This window comes from Coregonus clupeaformis, unplaced genomic scaffold, assembly GCF_020615455.1.
Source record: "Coregonus clupeaformis isolate EN_2021a unplaced genomic scaffold, ASM2061545v1 scaf0245, whole genome shotgun sequence".
Lineage (NCBI taxonomy): Eukaryota > Metazoa > Chordata > Actinopteri > Salmoniformes > Salmonidae > Coregonus > Coregonus clupeaformis.
In genome coordinates, this window is record NW_025533700.1 from 280001 (window position 1) to 303137 (window position 23137).

Genomic DNA, 23137 nt, shown 5'->3' on the forward strand with positions numbered 1-23137 from the left:
AGGTAGGTGTCATGCCCTGACTCAGGGGACGCTTATATGTTGAGTCAGGGTGTGTATATTCCTATGTTGGCCGGTGTCCTATAGTCCTGTGTATTTCTATGTTGGCCGGTGTCCTATAGTCCTGTGTATTTCTATGTTGGCCGGTGTCCTATAGTCCTGTGTATTTCTATGTTGGCCGGTGTGGTTCCCAATCAGGGGCAGCTGTCGCTCGTTGTCTCTGATTGGGGACCATACTTAGGCAGCCTATTGGCACTGTCTAGTTGTGGGATATTGTTCCGTGTAAGGTATGTTGTGTGTGCTACCTTGGACTTCACGTGTCGTTGGTTTATTGTTTTGTCGTGTGTTTATTTAGTTTAATAAACATGTACGCATTTCACGCTGCGCCTTGGTCTGACCCATCCTTCAACGAACGTGACAGAGGATCCCACCAAACAAGGACCAAGCAGCGTGCCGAGAAGGAGCAAATGCCTGGGACTCAACAGGAGGTTACGTTAGTAGATGTCCTCCTCGGTTGGGGGAGAATTACGGAGGAGGAGGCTGTCCGTTATCGGAGGGCGATGAAGGAGGATGCCCAGGTAGGAGAGGAGAAACGGCGCCAACAGTGCCGACGACGGAGACCCGAGAGGCAACCCCAAGAAAATGTTGGGGGGGGGGGGCACACGGTGTGGACGACGAGGCAGCAGGAGGACATGAAAGGGCGGATCTGCAGGTTAGGAGAGGAGGCCACCATGTTACGGGGGCTATTGGTTCAGAGGGAGCAGGAGTTATTCGGTCAGAGGGAGGCGCTACAGGAGGCTATAAGGGAGAAGGAAGGTGTAGAGGCACAGCAAGAGGAGCTGGTTAGGCAGCAGAAGGAGCGGGGGTTAATAAAGGAACCTAGTCCTGCTCCTCGCATCAAGCCAGTGGTGCGTGTTCCCAGTACGGCCCGGCCCGTTCCTGCCCCTCGCACCAAGCAAGTGGTGCGTGTCGCCAGTCCGGTCCGGCCCGTTCCTGCTCCCCGCACCAAGCCAGTGGTGCGTGTTCCCAGTACGGCCCGGCCCGTTCCTGCCCCTCGCACCAAGCCTGTGGTGCGTGTCGCCAGTCTGGCCCGGCCTGTTCCTGCTCCTCACACCAAGCCAGTGGTGCGCGTCACCAGCCCGGCCCGGCCTGTTCCTGCTCCTCGCACCAAGTCAGTGGTGCACATCGCCAGCCCAGCCCGGCCTGTTCCTGCTCCTCGCACCAGGCCAGTGGTGCGCGTCGCCAGTCCGGCCCGGCCCAATCCTGTCCCTCGCACCAAGACAGTGGTGCGTGTTCCTAGTCTGGTCCGGCCCGTGCCTGCTCCTCGCACCAGACCAGTGGTGCATTTGTCCAGTCCGGTGCCGGACTCCACTCCGGAGCCAGAGCAGTCCGCTCCACCGGTGCCTGATCCAGTGCCGGTCAGCTGTTCCACTCCGGTGCCAGAGCAGTCCGCTCCACCGGTGCCTGATCCAGCTCCGGTCAGCTGCTCCACTCCGGAGCCAGAGCAGTCCGCTCCACCGGTGCCTGATCCAGCTTCGGTCAGCGGCTCTACTCCGGAGCCAGAGCAGTCCGCTCCACCGGTGCCCAGTCCAGCTCCGGTCAGCGGCTCCAGTCCAGACCATGACGTCAGCCCCTCTCCAGGTTCGGGGTCTCCCACACCAGGGTCCAGACAGGGCCTGGCGTATCGTGGGAGGAAGGAGAGGGGAAGCAGCGCGCCGAGGTCCAGACCGGACCAGGGGCGCAACAGGGAGGCGGAGAGTGAGAGGTCGTCACGCCCCGAGCCGGATCCGCCTCCGAGGCGGAATGCCCACCCGGCCCCTACCCTGTTATGTTTATGTTGTGCGGTCGGAGTCCGCACCTTTGGGGGGGGGGGTACTGTCACGCCCTGACTCAGGTACACACAACATACCTCACACGGAACAAGATCCCACAACCCACTAGTGTCAATAGGCTGCCTAAGTATGGTCCCCAATCAGAGACAACGAGCGACAGCTGCCTATGATTGGGAACCACACCGGCCAACATAGAAATAGACATACTAGAATATCAACATAGATATACACCAACATAGAACATACACACCCTGACTCAACATATCAGAGTCCCCTGAGTCAGGGTGTGACAGTACCACCCCCCAAAGGTGCGGACTCCGACCGCACAACATAAACATAACAGGGTAGGGGCCGGGTGGGCATTCCGCCTCGGAGGCGGATCCGGCTCGGGGCGTGACGACCTCTCACTCTCCGCCTCCCTGTTGCGCCCCTGGTCTGGTCTGGACCTCGGCGCGCTGCTTCCCCTCTCCTTCCTCCCACGATACGCCAGGCCCTGTCTGGACCCTGGTGTGGGAGACCCCCAACCTGGAGAGGGGCTGACGTCATGGTCTGGACTGGAGCCGCTGACCGGAGCTGGACTAGGCACTGGTGGAGCGGACTGCTCTGGCTCCGGAGTGGAGCCGCTGACCGGAGCTGGACCAGGCACCGGTGGAGCGGACTGCTCTGGCTCCGGAGTGGAGCCGCTGACCGGAGCTGGACTGGACCCCGGTGGAGCGGACTGCTCTGGCTCCGGAGTGGCGCAGCTGACCGGAGCTGGATCAGGCACCGGTGGAGCGGACTGCTCTGGCTCCGGAGTGGAGCAACTGACCGGTGCCGGATCAGGCACCGGTGGAATGGGCACGGGCTGTGCCGGACTGGACAAACGCACCACTGGTCTGGTGCTAGGAGCAGGCACAGGCCGGGCCGGGCTGGCGACGCGCACCACTGGCTTGGTGCGAGGAGCAGGAACAGGCCGGGCCGGGCTGGCGACGCGCACCACTGGCTTGGTGCGAGGAGCAGGAACAGGCCGGACCGGGCTGGCGACGCGCACCACTGCCTTGGTGCGGGGAGCAGGAACAGGCCGGGCCGGGCTGGCGATGCGCACCACTGGCTTGGTGCGAGGAGCAGGGACAGGCCGGACCGGGCTGGTGACGCGCACCACTGGCTTGGTGCGAGGAGCAGGAACAGGCCGGGCCGGGCTGGCGCGCACCACTGGCTTGGGCAGGCACGGGGCTGGGCGCACCACTGGCTGGCGGGAGCAGGAACAGCCGGCGGGCTGGCGCGCGCACCACTGGCTGTGCGGGGAGCAGGAACGGGCCGGCCGGACTGGGACACGCACCACTTGCTTGGTGCGAGGAGCAGGACTGGGTTCCTTGATTACCCCCCGCTCCTTCTGCTGCCTAACCAGCTCCTCTCGCCGTGCCTCTACACCTTCCTTCTGCTCCCTCTGAACCAATAGCCCCCGTAATCTGGTGGCCTCCTCTACTAACCAGCAGATCCGCCCTGTCGCGGCCTCCTGCTGCCTCGTCGTCCACACCGTGTGCCCCCCCAAAAAAAATTATTGGGGTTGCCTCTCCACCCTGATCAGGGCCTCCATCTTTCTGGCCAGATCCTCTCTCATCTCCTGCCAAGTCCATCCTCTCTGCTCCTCCTCGGCACACTGCTTGGTCCAGGTCTGGTGGGATCTTGTTCACGTTCGTTGATTGATTTAACGAAATAAACACAACAACAAAACAATGAACTAAACGTGACGTCCTCACACGGAACAAGATCCCACAACCCACTAGTGCCAATAGGCTGCCTAAGTATGGTCCCCAATCAGAGACAACGAGCGACAGCTGCCTCTGATTGGGAACCACCCTGGCCAACATAGATCAACACATAATAGACCTACAACATAGAATATAGATAACATAGAATATACACACCCTGAGTCAGGGCGTGACACCGGCTACCTTCAGACTAGTGTCGTGAGGCTCATCTTTCCATAGACCAAACCTTTCGGACACTACAGACGTTTTCATAAGAAGACCGATTTTCGGGATGTCTCATGGTCTGACAAACACCGCTTTAGCTTGGCCACCTTCCACCGCAGATGCGGAAATTACATTTTACATTTTACATTTCTGACACAAGCGGATGTTGTGGCTTGAGAGAAAAAACAGATGTCTCTAGCTTAAACTGACGGATTTTGATGGGGATTTGTATTATTATTCTGCTAATTAGATTTCCGCAGAGATGCAGTCATCGACTCTAGGGGGGGTTTTAATATGGAAATTCCCACGTATGCCTTGAGTTGGTTGAATGGTAAGGAGTCAGTGAACTGGTGGAATAGTGCTGCTGCTGCTGTTGTGATCTGACCAGGCCCCCCTCCCTTCCCATCTGTTGTTCCAGGTTGTAAAAGTGAGCCACTCAAAGAAAAAATTCCAGCCGTCCCTGCACCCACAGCCCCCCAAGCCCCTGCTCCAGCCCCGGGCCAAGCCCCTGCTCCAGCCCCAGCCAAGGAGAAGGAGACGAAGGAGGAGAAGAAGGAGCAGCCAGAGGGTCAGATGGTACGAGGCGATAACAACACACTTCCTATAAATACATACAGTACATCACTCAAGGTAACATCTCTCTCCCTCTCTCTCTCTCTCTCTCTCCCTCTCCGTCTCTCTCCCTCTCTCTCTCTCTCTCTCTCTCCGTCTCTCTCTCTCTCTCCGTCTCTCTCTCTCTCTCCGCTCTCTCTCTCTCTCTCTCTCTCTCTCTCTCGCTCTCTCTCTCTCTCTCTCTCTCTCTCTCTCGCTCTCTCTCTCTCTCTCTCTCTCTCTCTCTCCCTCCCGCCATCCCCCTCTATCCCCCTCTCCTTCACCATCCCTCCCCCTCCCTTCCTTATAGGAGGACAAATTGGCAGCAGTTGGTTCTTCTTGTAGTGAGGATGATGATGATGACAGTGATGAAGACAGTTCTGATGAGGAAAGTTCTGATGAAGAAAGTTCTGATGAAGATGACGAGGATGATGATGATGTTGAGGAAGATGATGATGATAATGATAAGCCTCTGTCTTTGGAGTGGCCAGACACCAGACGTAAACAGGCCACCTATCTGTTCCTCCTGCCTATAGTCTTCCCTCTGTGGCTCACTGTGCCCGACGTCCGTAACCCGGTAAGTCCAACACACACACACACACACACACAAACACACACACACACACACACACCTCAGTAAAGACCAAAACACCACTCTGAAGACAGCACCTTATGTAGTTTGGACGAAAGTGAAAGTTAACAATGGACAACAATGATCAAGTGAACTAAAGTACTGATGGAAGTAGTGGAACTAGTGGAAGTAGTGGAACTGATTGAAGTAGTGGAACTGATTGAAGTAGTGGAACTGATGGAAGTAGTGGAACTGATGGAAGTAGTGGAACTGATGGAAGTAGTGGAACTAGTGGAAGTAGTGGAACTGATTGAAGTAGTGGAACTGATGGAAGTAGTGGAACTGATGGAAGTAGTGGAACTGATGGAAGTAGTGGAACTGATGGAAGTAGTGGAATTGATGGAAGTAGTGGAACTGATGGAAGTAGTGGAACTGATGGAAGTAGTGGAACTGATGGAAGTAGTGGAACTGATGGAAGTAGTGGAACTGATTGAAGTAGTGGAACTGATGGAAGTAGTGGAACTGATGGAAGTAGTGGAACTGATGGAAGTAGTGGAACTGATTGAAGTAGTGGAACTGATGGAAGTAGTGGAACTGATTGAAGTAGTGGAACTAATGGAAGTAGTGGAACTGATTGAAGTAGTGGAACTGAATGAAGTAATGGAACTGAATGAAGTAGTGGAACTGATTGAAGTAGTGGAACTGATGGAAGTAGTGGAACTGATGGAAGTAATGGAACTGATGGAAGTAGTGGAACTGATGGAAGTAGTGGAACTGATGGAAGTAGTGGAACTGATGGAAGTAGTGGAACTGATGGAAGTAGTGGAACTGATTGAAGTAGTGGAACTGATGGAAGTAGTGGAACTGATTGAAGTAGTGGAACTGATTGAAGTAGTGGAACTGATGGAAGTAGTGGAACTGATGGAAGTAGTGGAACTGATGTGAAGTAGTGGAACTGATGGAAGAAGTGGAACTGATGGAAGAAGAAGTGGAACTGATATGAAGTAGTGGAACTGATTGAAGTAGTGGAACTGATGAAAGTGGGAACTGATGAAGTAGTGGAACTGATGGAAGTAGTGGAACTGATGAAGTAGTGGAACTGATGGAAGTAGTGGAACTGATGGAAGTAGTGGAACTGATGGAAGTAGTGGAACTGATGGAAGTAGTGGAACTGATGGAAGTAGTGGAACTGATGGAAGTAGTGGAACTGATTGAAGTAGTGGAACTGATGGAAGTAGTGGAACTGATGGAAGTAGTGGAACTGATGGAAGTAGTGGAACTGATGGAAGTAGTGGAACTGATGGAAGTAGTGGAACTGATGGAAGTAGTGGAACTGATGAAGTAGTGGAACTGATTGAAGTAGTGGAACTGATGGAAGTAGTGGAACTGATGGAAGTAGTGGAACTGATGGAAGTAGTGGAACTGATTGAAGTAGTGGAACTGATGGAAGTAGTGGAACTGATGGAAGTAGTGGAACTGATGGAAGTAGTGGAACTGATGGAAGTAGTGGAACTGATGGAAGTAGTGGAACTGATGGAAGTAGTGGAACTGATGGAAGTAGTGGAACTGATGGAAGTAGTGGAACTGATGGAAGTAGTGGAACTGATGGAAGTAGTGGAACTGATGGAAGTAGTGGAACTGATGGAAGTAGTGGAACTGATGGAAGTAGTGGAACTGATGGAAGTAGTGGAACTGATGGAAGTAGTGGAACTGATGGGAAGTAGTGGAACTGATGGAAGTAGTGGAACTGATGGAAGTAGTGGAACTGATGGAAGTAGTGGAACTGATGAAGTAGTGGAACTGATGGAAGTAGTGGAACTGATGGAAGTAGTGGAACTGATGGAAGTAGTGGAACTGATTGAAGTAGTGGAACTGATGGAAGTAGTGGAACTGATTGAAGTAGTGGAACTGATGGAAGTAGTGGAACTGATGAAGTAGTGGAACTGATGGAAGTAGTGGAACTGATGGAAGTAGTGGAACTGAATGGAAGTAGTGGAACTGATGGAAGTAGTGGAACTGATGGAAGTAGTGGAACTGATTGAAGTAGTGGAACTGATGGAAGTAGTGGAACTGATTGAAGTAGTGGAACTGATGGAAGTAGTGGAACTGATTGAAGTAGTGGAACTGAATGAAGTAGTGGAACTGAATGAAGTAGTGGAACTGATTGAAGTAGTGGAACTGATGGAAGTAGTGGAACTGATGGAAGTAGTGGAACTGATGGAAGTAGTGGAACTGATGGAAGTAGTGGAACTGATTGAAGTAGTGGAACTGATGGAAGTAGTGGAACTGATGGAAGTAGTGGAACTGATGGAAGTAGTGGAACTGATTGAAGTAGTGGAACTGATGGAAGTAGTGGAACTGAATGAAGTAGTGGAACTGATGGAAGTAGTGGAACTGATGGAAGTAGTGGAACTGAATGAAGTAGTGGAACTGATGGAAGTAGTGGAACTGATGGAAGTAGTGGAACTGATGGAAGTAGTGGAACTGAATGAAGTAGTGGAACTGATTGAAGTAGTGGAACTGATGGAAGTAGTGGAACTGATGGAAGTAGTGGAACTGATGGAAGTAGTGGAACTGATTGAAGTAGTGGAACTGATGGAAGTAGTGGAACTGATGGAAGTAGTGGAACTGATGGAAGTAGTGGAACTGATGGAAGTAGTGGAACTGATTGAAGTAGTGGAACTGATGGAAGTAGTGGAACTGATGGAAGTAGTGGAACTGATTGAAGTAGTGGAACTGAATGAAGTAATGGAACTGAATGAAGTAGTGGAACTGATTGAAGTAGTGGAACTGATGGAAGTAGTGGAACTGATGGAAGTAGTGGAACTGATGGAAGTAGTGGAACTGATGGAAGTAGTGGAACTGATTGAAGTAGTGGAACTGATGGAAGTAGTGGGAACTGATGGAAGTAATGGAACTGATTGAAGTAGTGGAACTGATGGAAGTAGTGGAACTGATGGAAGTAGTGGAACTGATTGAAGTAGTGGAACTGATGGAAGTAGTGGAACTGATGGAAGTAGTGGAACTGATGGAAGTAGTGGAACTGATGGAAGTAGTGGAACTGATGGAAGTAGTGGAACTGATTGAAGTAGTGGAACTGATGGAAGTAGTGGAACTGATTGAAGTAGTGGAACTGATGGAAGTAGTGGAACTGATGGAAGTAGTGGAACTGATGGAAGTAGTGGAACTGATGGAAGTAGTGGAACTGATGGAAGTAGTGGAACTGATTGAAGTAGTGGAACTGATGGAAGTAGTGGAACTGATGGAAGTAGTGGAACTGATTGAAGTAGTGGAACTGATTGAAGTAGTGGAACTGATGGAAGTAGTGGAACTGATTGAAGTAGTGGAACTGATGGAAGTAGTGGAACTGATGGAAGTAGTGGAACTGATTGAAGTAGTGGAACTGATGGAAGTAGTGGAACTGATGGAAGTAGTGGAACTGATTGAAGTAGTGGAACTGATTGAAGTAGTGGAACTGATTGAAGTAGTGGAACTGATGAAGTAGTGGAACTGATGGAAGTAGTGGAACTGATGGAAGTAGTGGAACTGATTGAAGTAGTGGAACTGATGGAAGTAGTGGAACTGATGGAAGTAGTGGAACTGATTGAAGTAGTGGAACTGATGGAAGTAGTGGAACTGATTGAAGTAGTGGAACTGATTGAAGTAGTGGAACTGATGGAAGTAGTGGAACTGATTGAAGTAGTGGAACTGATTGGAAGTAGTGGAACTGAATGAAGTAATGGAACTGATTGAAGTAGTGGAACTGATGGAAGTAGTGGAACTGATGGAAGTAGTGGAACTGATGGAAGTAGTGGAACTGATTGAAGTAGTGGAACTGATTGAAGTAGTGGAACTGATGGAAGTAGTGGAACTGATGGAAGTAGTGGAACTGATGGAAGTAGTGGAACTGATTGAAGTAGTGGAACTGATGGAAGTAGTGGAACTGATTGAAGTAGTGGAACTGATGGAAGTAGTGGAACTGATGGAAGTAGTGGAACTGATGGAAGTAGTGGAACTGATGGAAGTAGTGGAACTGATGGAAGTAGTGGAACTGATGGAAGTAGTGGAACTGATTGAAGTAGTGGAACTGATGGAAGTAGTGGAACTGATTGAAGTAGTGGAACTGATTGAAGTAGTGGAACTGATTGAAGTAGTGGAACTGATTGAAGTAGTGGAACTGATGGAAGTAGTGGAACTGATTGAAGTAGTGGAACTGATGGAAGTAGTGGAACTGATTGAAGTAGTGGAACTGATGGAAGTAGTGGAACTGATGGAAGTAGTGGAACTGATGGAAGTAGTGGAACTGATGGAAGTAGTGGAACTGATGGAAGTAGTGGAACTGATGGAAGTAGTGGAACTGATTGAAGTAGTGGAACTGATGGAAGTAGTGGAACTGATTGAAGTAGTGGAACTGATGGAAGTAGTGGAACTGATGGAAGTAGTGGAACTGATTGAAGTAGTGGAACTGATTGAAGTAGTGGAACTGATGGAAGTAGTGGAACTGATGGAAGTAGTGGAACTGATTGAAGTAGTGGAACTGATGGAAGTAGTGGAACTGATGGAAGTAGTGGAACTGATGGAAGTAGTGGAACTGATTGAAGTAGTGGAACTGATGAAAGTAGTGGAACTGATTGAAGTAGTGGAACTAATGGAAGTAGTGGAACTGATTGAAGTAGTGGAACTGATGGAAGTAGTGGAACTGATTGAAGTAGTGGAACTGATGGAAGTAGTGGAACTGATGAAGTAGTGGAACTGATGGAAGTAGTGGAACTGATGGAAGTAGTGGAACTGATGGAAGTAGTGGAACTGATGGAAGTAGTGGAACTGATGGAAGTAGTGGAACTGATGGAAGTAGTGGAACTGATGGAAGTAGTGGAACTGATGGAAGTAGTGGAACTGATGGAAGTAGTGGAACTGATGGAAGTAGTGGAACTGATGGAAGTAGTGGAACTGATGGAAGTAGTGGAACTGATGGAAGTAGTGGAACTGATGGAAGTAGTGGAACTGATTGAAGTAGTGGAACTGATGGAAGTAGTGGAACTGATGGAAGTAGTGGAACTGATTGAAGTAGTGGAACTGATGGAAGTAGTGGAACTGATGGAAGTAGTGGAACTGATTGAAGTAGTGGAACTGATGGAAGTAGTGGAACTGATGGAAGTAGTGGAACTGATGGAAGTAGTGGAACTGATTGAAGTAGTGGAACTGATGGAAGTAGTGGAACTGAATGAAGTAGTGGAACTGATGGAAGTAGTGGAACTGATGGAAGTAGTGGAACTGATGGAAGTAGTGGAACTGATTGAAGTAGTGGAACTGATGGAAGTAGTGGAACTGATGGAAGTAGTGGAACTGATGGAAGTAGTGGAACTGATGGAAGTAGTGGAACTGATGGAAGTAGTGGAACTGATTGAAGTAGTGGAACTGATGGAAGTAGTGGAACTGATTGAAGTAGTGGAACTGATGGAAGTAGTGGAACTGATTGAAGTAGTGGAACTGATGGAAGTAGTGGAACTGATTGAAGTAGTGGAACTGATTGAAGTAGTGGAACTGATTGAAGTAGTGGAACTGATGGAAGTAGTGGAACTGATGGAAGTAGTGGAACTGATGGAAGTAGTGGAACTGATGGAAGTAGTGGAACTGATTGAAGTAGTGGAACTGATGGAAGTAGTGGAACTGATGGAAGTAGTGGAACTGATGGAAGTAGTGGAACTGATGGAAGTAGTGGAACTGATGGAAGTAGTGGAACTGATGGAAGTAGTGGAACTGATGGAAGTAGTGGAACTGATTGAAGTAGTGGAACTGATGGAAGTAGTGGAACTGATGGAAGTAGTGGAACTGATGGAAGTAGTGGAACTGATGGAAGTAGTGGAACTGATGGAAGTAGTGGAACTGATGGAAGTAGTGGAACTGATGGAAGTAGTGGAACTGATTGGAAGTAGTGGAACTGATGGAAGTAGTGGAACTGATTGAAGTAGTGGAACTGATGGAAGTAGTGGAACTGATTGAAGTAGTGGAACTGATGGAAGTAGTGGAACTGATTGAAGTAGTGGAACTGATGGAAGTAGTGGAACTGATGGAAGTAGTGGAACTGATTGAAGTAGTGGAACTGATGGAAGTAGTGGAACTGATGGAAGTAGTGGAACTGATGGAAGTAGTGGAACTGATGGAAGTAGTGGAACTGATTGAAGTAGTGGAACTGATTGAAGTAGTGGAACTGATGGAAGTAGTGGAACTGATGGAAGTAGTGGAACTGATGGAAGTAGTGGAACTGATTGAAGTAGTGGAACTGATGGAAGTAGTGGAACTGATGGAAGTAGTGGAACTGATGGAAGTAGTGGAACTGATTGAAGTAGTGGAACTGATGGAAGTAGTGGAACTGATGGAAGTAGTGGAACTGATTGAAGTAGTGGAACTGATTGAAGTAGTGGAACTGATTGAAGTAGTGGAACTGATGGAAGTAGTGGAACTGATGGAAGTAGTGGAACTGATGGAAGTAGTGGAACTGATTGAAGTAGTGGAACTGATGGAAGTAGTGGAACTGATTGAAGTAGTGGAACTGATGGAAGTAGTGGAACTGATGGAAGTAGTGGAACTGATGGAAGTAGTGGAACTGATTGAAGTAGTGGAACTGATGGAAGTAGTGGAACTGATGGAAGTAGTGGAACTGATGGAAGTAGTGGAACTGATTGAAGTAGTGGAACTGAATGAAGTAGTGGAACTGAATGAAGTAGTGGAACTGATTGAAGTAGTGGAACTGATGGAAGTAGTGGAACTGATGGAAGTAGTGGAACTGATGGAAGTAGTGGAACTGATGGAAGTAGTGGAACTGATTGAAGTAGTGGAACTGATGGAAGTAGTGGAACTGATGGAAGTAGTGGAACTGATTGAAGTAGTGGAACTGATTGAAGTAGTGGAACTGATGGAAGTAGTGGAACTGATTGAAGTAGTGGAACTGATGGAAGTAGTGGAACTGATGGAAGTAGTGGAACTGATGGAAGTAGTGGAACTGATGGAAGTAGTGGAACTGATGGAAGTAGTGGAACTGATGGAAGTAGTGGAACTGATGGAAGTAGTGGAACTGATGGAAGTAGTGGAACTGATGGAAGTAGTGGAACTGATGGAAGTAGTGGAACTGATTGAAGTAGTGGAACTGATGGAAGTAGTGGAACTGATTGAAGTAGTGGAACTGATGGAAGTAGTGGAACTGATGGAAGTAGTGGAACTGATTGAAGTAGTGGAACTGATGGAAGTAGTGGAACTGATGGAAGTAGTGGAACTGATGGAAGTAGTGGAACTGATGGAAGTAGTGGAATTGATGGAAGTAGTGGAACTGATTGAAGTAGTGGAACTGATTGAAGTAGTGGAACTGATGGAAGTAGTGGAACTGATGGAAGTAGTGGAACTGATGGAAGTAGTGGAACTGATTGAAGTAGTGGAACTGATGGAAGTAGTGGAACTGATGGAAGTAGTGGAACTGATGGAAGTAGTGGAACTGATGGAAGTAGTGGAACTGATGGAAGTAGTGGAACTGATGGAAGTAGTGGAACTGATGGAAGTAGTGGAACTGATGGAAGTAGTGGAACTGATTGAAGTAGTGGAACTGATTGAAGTAGTGGAACTGATGGAAGTAGTGGAACTGATGGAAGTAGTGGAACTGATGGAAGTAGTGGAACTGATTGAAGTAGTGGAACTGATGGAAGTAGTGGAACTGATTGAAGTAGTGGAACTGATGGAAGTAGTGGAACTGATGGAAGTAGTGGAACTGATGGAAGTAGTGGAACTGATGGAAGTAGTGGAACTGATTGAAGTAGTGGAACTGATTGAAGTAGTGGAACTGATGGAAGTAGTGGAACTGAATGAAGTAATGGAACTGAATGAAGTAGTGGAACTGATGGAAGTAGTGGAACTGATGGAAGTAGTGGAACTGATTGAAGTAGTGGAACTGATGGAAGTAGTGGAACTGATGGAAGTAGTGGAACTGATTGAAGTAGTGGAACTGATTGAAGTAGTGGAACTGATGGAAGTAGTGGAACTGATTGAAGTAGTGGAACTGATGGAAGTAGTGGAACTGATGGAAGTAGTGGAACTGATTGAAGTAGTGGAACTGATGGAAGAAGTGGAACTGATGGAAGAAGTGGAACTGATTGAAATAATGGAACTGAATGAAGTAGTGGAACTGATTGAAGTAGTGGAACTGATGGAAGTAGTGGAACTGATGGAAGTAATGGAACTGATGGAAGTAGTGGAACTGATTGAAGTAGTGGAACTGATGGAAGTAGTGGAACTGATGGAAGTAGTGGAACTGATGGAAGTAGTGGAACTGATGGAAGTAGTGGAACTGATTGAAGTAGTGGAACTGATTGAAGTAGTGGAACTGATGGAAGTAGTGGAACTGATTGAAGTAGTGGAACTGAATGAAGTAATGGAACTGAATGAAGTAGTGGAACTGATTGAAGTAGTGGAACTGATGGAAGTAGTGGAACTGATGGAAGTAATGGAACTGATGGAAGTAGTGGAACTGATGGAAGTAGTGGAACTGATTGAAGTAGTGGAACTGATGGAAGTAGTGGAACTGATGGAAGTAGTGGAACTGATTGAAGTAGTGGAACTGATTGAAGTAGTGGAACTGATGGAAGTAGTGGAACTGATTGAAGTAGTGGAACTGATGGAAGTAGTGGAACTGATGGAAGTAGTGGAACTGATTGAAGTAGTGGAACTGATGGAAGAAGTGGAACTGATGGCAGAAGTGGAACTGATTGAAGTAATGGAACTGAATGAAGTAGTGGAACTGATTGAAGTAGTGGAACTGATGGAAGTAGTGGAACTGATGGAAGTAATGGAACTGATGGAAGTAGTGGAACTGATGGAAGTAGTGGAACTGATGGAAGTAGTGGAACTGATTGAAGTAGTGGAACTGATGGAAGTAGTGGAACTGATGGAAGTAGTGGAACTGATTGAAGTAGTGGAACTGATTGAAGTAGTGGAACTGATGGAAGTAGTGGAACTGATTGAAGTAGTGGAACTGATGGAAGTAGTGGAACTGATGGAAGTAGTGGAACTGATTGAAGTAGTGGAACTGATGGAAGTAGTGGAACTGATGGAAGTAGTGGAACTGATTGAAATAGTGGAACTGAATGAAGTAGTGGAACTGATTGAAGTAGTGGAACTGATGGAAGTAGTGGAACTGATGGAAGTAGTGGAACTGATGGAAGTAGTGGAACTGATTGAAGTAGTGGAACTGATGGAAGTAGTGGAACTGATGGAAGTAGTGGAACTGATGGAAGTAGTGGAACTGATGGAAGTAGTGGAACTGATTGAAGTAGTGGAACTGATTGAAGTAGTGGAACTGATGGAAGTAGTGGAACTGATTGAAGTAGTGGAACTGAATGAAGTAATGGAACTGAATGAAGTAGTGGAACTGATTGAAGTAGTGGAACTGATGGAAGTAGTGGAACTGATGGAAGTAGTGGAACTGATGGAAGTAGTGGAACTGATTGAAGTAGTGGAACTGATGGAAGTAGTGGAACTGATGGAAGTAGTGGAACTGATGGAAGTTGTGGAACTGATGGAAGTAGTGGAACTGATGGAAGTAGTGGAACTGATGGAAGTAGTGGAACTGATGGAAGTAGTGGAACTGATGGAAGTAGTGGAACTGATGGAAGTAGTGGAACTGATGGAAGTAGTGGAACTGATGGAAGTAGTGGAACTGATGGAAGTAGTGGAACTGATTGAAGTAATGGAACTGATTGAAGTAGTGGAACTGATGGAAGTAGTGGAACTGATTGAAGTAGTGGAACTGATTGAAGTAGTGGAACTGATTGAAGTAATGGAACTGATTGAAGTAGTGGAACTGATGGAAGTAGTGGAACTGATTGAAGTAGTGGAACTGATTGAAGTAATGGAACTGATTGAAGTAGTGGAACTGATGGAAGTAGTGGAACTGATGGAAGTAGTGGAACTGATGGAAGTAGTGGAATTGATGGAAGTAGTGGAATTGATGGAAGTAGTGGAACTGATGGAAGTAGTGGAACTGATGGAAGTAGTGGAACTGATGGAAGTAATGGAACTGATTGAAGTAGTGGAACTGATGGAAGTAGTGGAACTGAATGAAGTAGTGGAACTGATTGAAGTAATGGAACTGATTGAAGTAGTGGAACTGATGGAAGTAGTGGAACTGATGGAAGTAGTGGAACTGATGGAAGTAGTGGAACTGATGGAAGTAGTGGAACTGATGGAAGTAGTGGAACTGATGGAAGTAGTGGAACTGATGGAAGTAGTGGAACTGATGGAAGTAGTGGAACTGATTGAAGTAGTGGAACTGATGGAAGTAGTGGAACTGATGGAAGTAGTGGAACTGATGGAAGTAGTGGAACTGATTGAAGTAGTGGAACTGATGGAAGTAGTGGAACTGATGGAAGTAGTGGAACTGATGGAAGTAGTGGAATTGATGGAAGTAGTGGAATTGATGGAAGTAGTGGAACTGATGGAAGTAGTGCAACTGATGGAAGTAGTGGAACTGATGGAAGTAGTGGAACTGATGGAAGTAGTGGAACTGATGGAAGTAGTGGAACTGATGGAAGTAGTGGAACTGATTGAAGTAGTGGAACTGATGGAAGTAGTGGAACTGATGGAAGTAGTGGAACTGATGGAAGTAGTGGAACTGATGGAAGTAGTTGGACTGATGGAAGTAGTGGAACTGATGGAAGTAGTGGAACTGATGGAAGTAGTGGAACTGATTGAAGTAGTGGAACTGATGGAAGTAGTGGAACTGATGGAAGTAGTGGAACTGATGGAAGTAGTGGAACTGATGGAAGTAGTGGAACTGATGGAAGTAGTGGAACTGATGGAAGTAGTGGAACTGATTGAAGTAGTGGAACTGATGGAAGTAGTGGAACTGAATGAAGTAGTGGAACTGATGGAAGTAGTGGAACTGATGGAAGTAGTGGAACTGATGGAAGTAGTGGAACTGATTGAAGTAGTGGAACTGATGGAAGTAGTGGAACTGATGGAAGTAGTGGAACTGATGGAAGTAGTGGAACTGATGGAAGTAGTGGAACCAATGGAAGTAGTGGAACTGAAGTAGTGGAACTGATGGAAGTAGTGGAATTGATGGAAGTAGTGGAAATGATGGAAGTAGTGGAACTGATTGAAGTAGTGGAACTGATGGAAGTAGTGGAACTGATTGAAGTAGTGGAACTGATTGAAGTAATGGAACTGATTGAAGTAGTGGAACTGATGGAAGTAGTGGAACTGATGGAAGTAGTGGAACTGATGGAAGTAGTGGAATTGATGGAAGTAGTGGAATTGATGGAAGTAGTGGAACTGATGGAAGTAGTGGAACTGATGGAAGTAGTGGAACTGATGGAAGTAGTGGAACTGATTGAAGTAGTGGAACTGATGGAAGTAGTGGAACTGATGGAAGTAGTGGAACTGATGGAAGTAGTGGAACTGATTGAAGTAGTGGAACTGATGGAAGTAGTGGAACTGATGGAAGTAGTGGAACTGATGGAAGTAGTGGAATTGATGGAAGTAGTGGAATTGATGGAAGTAGTGGAACTGATGGAAGTAGTGCAACTGATGGAAGTAGTGGAACTGATTGAAGTAGTGGAACTGATGAAAGTAGTGGAACTGATTGAAGTAGTGGAACTAATGGAAGTAGTGGAACTGATTGAAGTAGTGGAATTGATGGAAGTAATGGAACTGATTGAAGTAGTGGAACTGATGGAAGTAGTGGAACTGATGGAAGTAGTGGAACTGATTGAAGTAGTGGAACTGATGGAAGTAGTGGAACTGATGGAAGTAGTGGAACTGATGGAAGTAGTGGAACTGATGGAAGTAGTGGAACTGATTGAAGTAGTGGAACTGATTGAAGTAGTGGAACTGATGGAAGTAGTGGAACTGATGGAAGTAGTGGAACTGATGGAAGTAGTGGAACTGATTGAAGTAGTGGAACTGATGGAAGTAGTGGAACTGATGGAAGTAGTGGAACTGATGGAAGTAGTGGAACTGATTGAAGTAGTGGAACTGATGGAAGTAGTGGAACTGATGGAAGTAGTGGAACTGATTGAAGTAGTGGAACTGATTGAAGTAGTGGAACTGATTGAAGTAGTGGAACTGATGGAAGTAGTGGAACTGATGGAAGTAGTGGAACTGATGGAAGTAGTGGAACTGATTGAAGTAGTGGAACTGATGGAAGTAGTGGAACTGATTGAAGTAGTGGAACTGATGGAAGTAGTGGAACTGATGGAAGTAGTGGAACTGATGGAAGTAGTGGAACTGATTGAAGTAGTGGAACTGATGGAAGTAGTGGAACTGATTGAAGTAGTGGAACTGATGGAAGTAGTGGAACTGATTGAAGTAGTGGAACTGAATGAAGTAATGGAACTGAATGAAGTAGTGGAACTGATTGAAGTAGTGGAACTGATGGAAGTAGTGGAACTGATGGAAGTAATGGAACTGATGGAAGTAGTGGAACTGATGGAAGTAGTGGAACTGATTGAAGTAGTGGAACTGATGGAAGTAGTGGAACTGATGGAAGTAGTGGAACTGATTGAAGTAGTGGAACTGATTGAAGTAGTGGAACTGATGGAAGTAGTGGAACTGATTGAAGTAGTGGAACTGATGGAAGTAGTGGAACTGATGGAAGTAGTGGAACTGATGGAAGTAGTGGAACTGATGGAAGTAGTGGAACTGATGGAAGTAGTGGAACTGATGGAAGTAGTGGAACTGATGGAAGTAGTGGAACTGATGGAAGTAGTTGGACTGATGGAAGTAGTGGAACTGATGGAAGTAGTGGAACTGATGGAAGTAGTGGAACTGATTGAAGTAGTGGAACTGATGGAAGTAGTGGAACTGATGGAAGTAGTGGAACTGATGGAAGTAGTGGAACTGATTGAAGTAGTGGAACTGATGGAAGTAGTGGAACTGAATGAAGTAGTGGAACTGATGGAAGTAGTGGAACTGATGGAAGTAGTGGAACTGATGGAAGTAGTGGTACTGATTGAAGTAGTGGAACTGATGGAAGTAGTGGAACTGATGGAAGTAGTGGAACTGATGGAAGTAGTGGAACTGATGGAAGTAGTGGAACCAATGGAAGTAGTGGAACTGAAGTAGTGGAACTGATGGAAGTAGTGGAATTGATGGAAGTAGTGGAAATGATGGAAGTAGTGGAACTGATGGAAGTAGTGGAACTGATTGAAGTAGTGGAACTGATGGAAGTAGTGGAACTGATGGAAGTAGTGGAACTGATGGAAGTAGTGGAACTGATTGAAGTAGTGGAACTGATGGAAGTAGTGGAACTGATGGAAGTAGTGGAACTGATGGAAGTAGTGGAACTGATGGAAGTAGTGGAACCAATGGAAGTAGTGGAACTGAAGTAGTGGAACTGATGGAAGTAGTGGAATTGATGGAAGTAGTGGAAATGATGGAAGTAGTGGAACTGATGGAAGTAGTGGAACTGATTGAAGTAGTGGAACTGATGGAAGTAGTGGAACTGATGGAAGTAGTGGAACTGATGGAAGTAGTGGAACTGATTGAAGTAGTGGAACTGATGGAAGTAGTGGAACTGATGGAAGTAGTGGAACTGATGGAAGTAGTGGAATTGATGGAAGTAGTGGAACTGATGGAAGTAGTGGAACTGATGGAAGTAGTGGAACTGATGGAAGTAGTGGAACTGATGGAAGTAGTGGAACTGATTGAAGGAGTGGCACTGATTGAAGTAGTGGAACTGATGGAAGTAGTGGAACTAGCTTAATCAAATTCCTAGAATCTCTGCTTGTATTTGATGTTGGCATTTACTGTCCCTGAGTCTATCAAACTGTATGGTGTAAATATACCTCTGCTAAGCAGCGACCGAAGACAATGTGTTTTCTCTTTCTGTCCTGCAGCTATATAAGAGGTTTTTTGTGATCACCTTCCTGGGGTCTATCCTGTGGATCGCTGTCTTCTCCTACCTCATGGTGTGGTGGGCACATCAGGTAAGGTATACTAACTGCATCCTCAGTCTTTTGAACACAGTGGATGAGTCTAATGTACAAGACTAGTAGAATAATTAAAGAGGACTAGTAGAAGAGGTTGTCTTCCTTTTGGCACTCCCACTGCTGAGTCAAATAGAACACTATTAAAACCAACACTTGTGTTCATCTCACTACCACTACTGAGTCAAATAGAACACTATTAGAACCAACACCCTGTGTTCCTCTCACTACCACTACTGAGTCAAATAGAACACTATTAGAACCAACACCCTGTGTTCCTCTCACTACCACTACTGAGTCAAATAGAACACTATTAGAACCAACACCCTGTGTTCCTCTCACTACCACTACTGAGTCAAATAGAACACTATTAGAACCAACACCCTGTGTTCCTCTCACTACCACTACTGAGTCAAATAGAACACTATTAGAACCAACACCCTGTGTTCCTCTCACTACCACTACTGAGTCAAATAGAACACTATTAGAACCAACACCCTGTGTTCCTCTCACTACCACTACTGAGTCAAATAGAACAAACTATTAGAACCAACACCCTGTGTTCCTCTCACTACCACTACTGAGTCAAATAGAACACTATTAGAACCAACACCCTGTGTTCCTCTCACTACCACTACTGAGTCAAATAGAACAAACTATTAGAACCAACACCCTGTGTTCCTCTCACTACCACTACTGAGTCAAATAGAACACTATTAGAACCAACACCCTGTGTTCCTCTCACTACCACTACTGAGTCAAATAGAACACTATTAGAACCAACACCCTGTGTTCCTCTCACTACCACTACTGGGTCAAATAGAACACTATTAGAACCAACACCCTGTGTTCCTCTCACTACCACTACGGAGTCAAATAGAACAAACTATTCCTATTAGAACCAACACCCTGTGTTCCTCTCACTACCACTACTGGGTCAAATAGAACACTATTAGAACCAACACCCTGTGTTCCTCTCACTACCACTACTGAGTCAAATAGAACACTATTAGAACCAACACCCTGTGTTCCTCTCACTACCACTACTGAGTCAAATAGAACACTATTAGAACCAACACCCTGTGTTCCTCTCACTACCACTACTGAGTCAAATAGAACACTATTAGAACCAACACACTGTGTTCCTCTCACTACCACTACTGAGTGAAATAGAACACTATTAGAACCAACACCCTGTGTTCCTCTCACTACCACTACTGGGTCAAATAGAACACTATTAGAACCAACACCCAGTGTTCCTCTCACTACCACTACTGGGTCAAATAGAACACTATTAGAACCAACACCCTGTGTTCCTCTCACTACCACTACTGAGTCAAATAGAACACTATTAGAACCAACACCCTGTGTTCCTCTCACTACCACTACTGAGTCAAATAGAACAGTATTAGAACCAACACCCTGTGTTCCTCTCACTACCACTACTGAGTCAAATAGAACACTATTAGAACCAACACCCTGTGTTCCTCTCACTACCACTACTGAGTCAAATAGAACACTATTAGAACCAACACCCAGTGTTCCTCTCACTACCACTACTGAGTCAAATAGAACACTATTAGAACCAACACCCTGTGTTCCTCTCACTACCACTACGGAGTCAAATAGAACACTGCTAGAACCAACACCCTGTGTTCCTCTCACTACCACTACTGAGTCAAATAGAACACTATTAGAACCAACACCATGTGTTCCTCTCACTACCACTACTGAGTCAAATAGAACACTATTAGAACCAACACCCTGTGTTCCTCTCACTACCACTACTGAGTCAAATAGAACACTATTAGAACCAACACCCTGTGTTCCTCTCACTACCACTACTGAGTCAAATAGAACACTATTAGAACCAACACCCTGTGTTCCTCTCACTACCACTACTGAGTCAAATAGAACACTATTAGAACCAACACCCTGTGTTCCTCTCACTACCACTACTGAGTCAAATAGAACACTATTAGAACCAACACCCTGTGTTCCTCTCACTACCACTACTGAGTCAAATAGAACACTATTAGAACCAACACCCTGTGTTCCTCTCACTACCACTACTGAGTCAAATAGAACACTATTAGAACCAACACCCTGTGTTCCTCTCACTACCACTACTGAGTCAAATAGAACAAACTATTAGAACCAACACCCTGTGTTCCTCTCACTACCACTACTGAGTCAAATAGAACACTATTAGAACCAACACCCTGTGTTCCTCTCACTACCACTACTGAGTCAAATAGAACAAACTATTAGAACCAACACCCTGTGTTCCTCTCACTACCACTACTGAGTCAAATAGAACACTATTAGAACCAACACCCTGTGTTCCTCTCACTACCACTACTGAGTCAAATAGAACACTATTAGAACCAACACCCTGTGTTCCTCTCACTACCACTACTGGGTCAAATAGAACACTATTAGAACCAACACCCTGTGTTCCTCTCACTACCACTACGGAGTCAAATAGAACAAACTATTCCTATTAGAACCAACACCCTGTGTTCCTCTCACTACCACTACTGGGTCAAATAGAACACTATTAGAACCAACACCCTGTGTTCCTCTCACTACCACTACTGAGTCAAATAGAACACTATTAGAACCAACACCCTGTGTTCCTCTCACTACCACTACTGAGTCAAATAGAACACTATTAGAACCAACACCCTGTGTTCCTCTCACTACCACTACTGAGTCAAATAGAACACTATTAGAACCAACACACTGTGTTCCTCTCACTACCACTACTGAGTGAAATAGAACACTATTAGAACCAACACCCTGTGTTCCTCTCACTACCACTACTGGGTCAAATAGAACACTATTAGAACCAACACCCGGTGTTCCTCTCACTACCACTACTGGGTCAAATAGAACACTATTAGAACCAACACCCTGTGTTCCTCTCACTACCACTACTGAGTCAAATAGAACACTATTAGAACCAACACCCTGTGTTCCTCTCACTACCACTACTGAGTCAAATAGAACAGTATTAGAACCAACACCCTGTGTTCCTCTCACTACCACTACTGAGTCAAATAGAACACTATTAGAACCAACACCCTGTGTTCCTCTCACTACCACTACTGAGTCAAATAGAACACTATTAGAACCAACACCCAGTGTTCCTCTCACTACCACTACTGAGTCAAATAGAACACTATTAGAACCAACACCCTGTGTTCCTCTCACTACCACTACGGAGTCAAATAGAACACTATTAGAACCAACACCCTGTGTTCCTCTCACTACCACTACTGAGTCAAATAGAACACTATTAGAACCAACACCATGTGTTCCTCTCACTACCACTACTGAGTCAAATAGAACACTATTAGAACCAACACCCTGTGTTCCTCTCACTACCACTACTGAGTCAAATAGAACACTATTAGAACCAACACCCTGTGTTCCTCTCACTACCACTACTGAGTCAAATAGAACACTATTAGAACCAACACCCTGTGTTCCTCTCACTACCACTACTGAGTCAAATAGAACACTATTAGAACCAACACCCTGTGTTCCTCTCACTACCACTACTGAGTCAAATAGAACACTATTAGAACCAACACCCTGTGTTCCTCTCACTACCACTACTGAGTCAAATAGAAAACTATTAGAACCAACACCCTGTGTTCCTCTCACTACCACTACTGGGTCAAATAGAACACTATTAGAACCAACACCCTGTGTTCCTCTCACTACCACTACTGAGTCAAATAGAACACTATTAGAACCAACACCCTGTGTTCCTCTCACTACCACTACTGGGTCAAATAGAACACTATTAGAACCAACACCCTGTGTTCCTCTCACTACCACTACTGAGTCAAATAGAACACTATTAGAACCAACACCCTGTGTTCCTCTCACTACCACTACTGAGTCAAATAGAACACTATTAGAACCAACACCCTGTGTTCCTCTCACTACCACTACGGAGTCAAATAGAACAAACTTTTAGAACCAACACCCTGTGTTCCTCTCACTACCACTACTGAGTCAAATAGAACACTATTAGAACCAACACCCTGTGTTCCTCTCACTACCACTACTGAGTCAAATATAACACTATTAGAACCAACACCCTGTGTTCCTCTCACTACCACTACTGAGTCAAATAGAACACTATTAGAACCAACACCCTGTGTTCCTCTCACTACCACTACGGAGTCAAATAGAACACTATTA

General features: G+C 45.8%; 1 protein-coding gene across 1 annotated transcript in view; it reads left to right on the top strand.

The window, feature by feature from the left end:
* The window catches only part of LOC121531455 (sodium/potassium/calcium exchanger 1), a 72992-nt gene that overhangs the window by 38253 nt on the left and 11602 nt on the right, over positions 1 to 23137 (top strand). The window contains exons 8-10 of the mRNA XM_045214369.1: positions 4203 to 4360; positions 4686 to 4952; positions 18830 to 18919. Coding sequence (XP_045070304.1) covers positions 4203 to 4360; positions 4686 to 4952; positions 18830 to 18919 — 515 coding nt within the window. The remainder of the gene's footprint in view (positions 1 to 4202; positions 4361 to 4685; positions 4953 to 18829; positions 18920 to 23137) is intronic.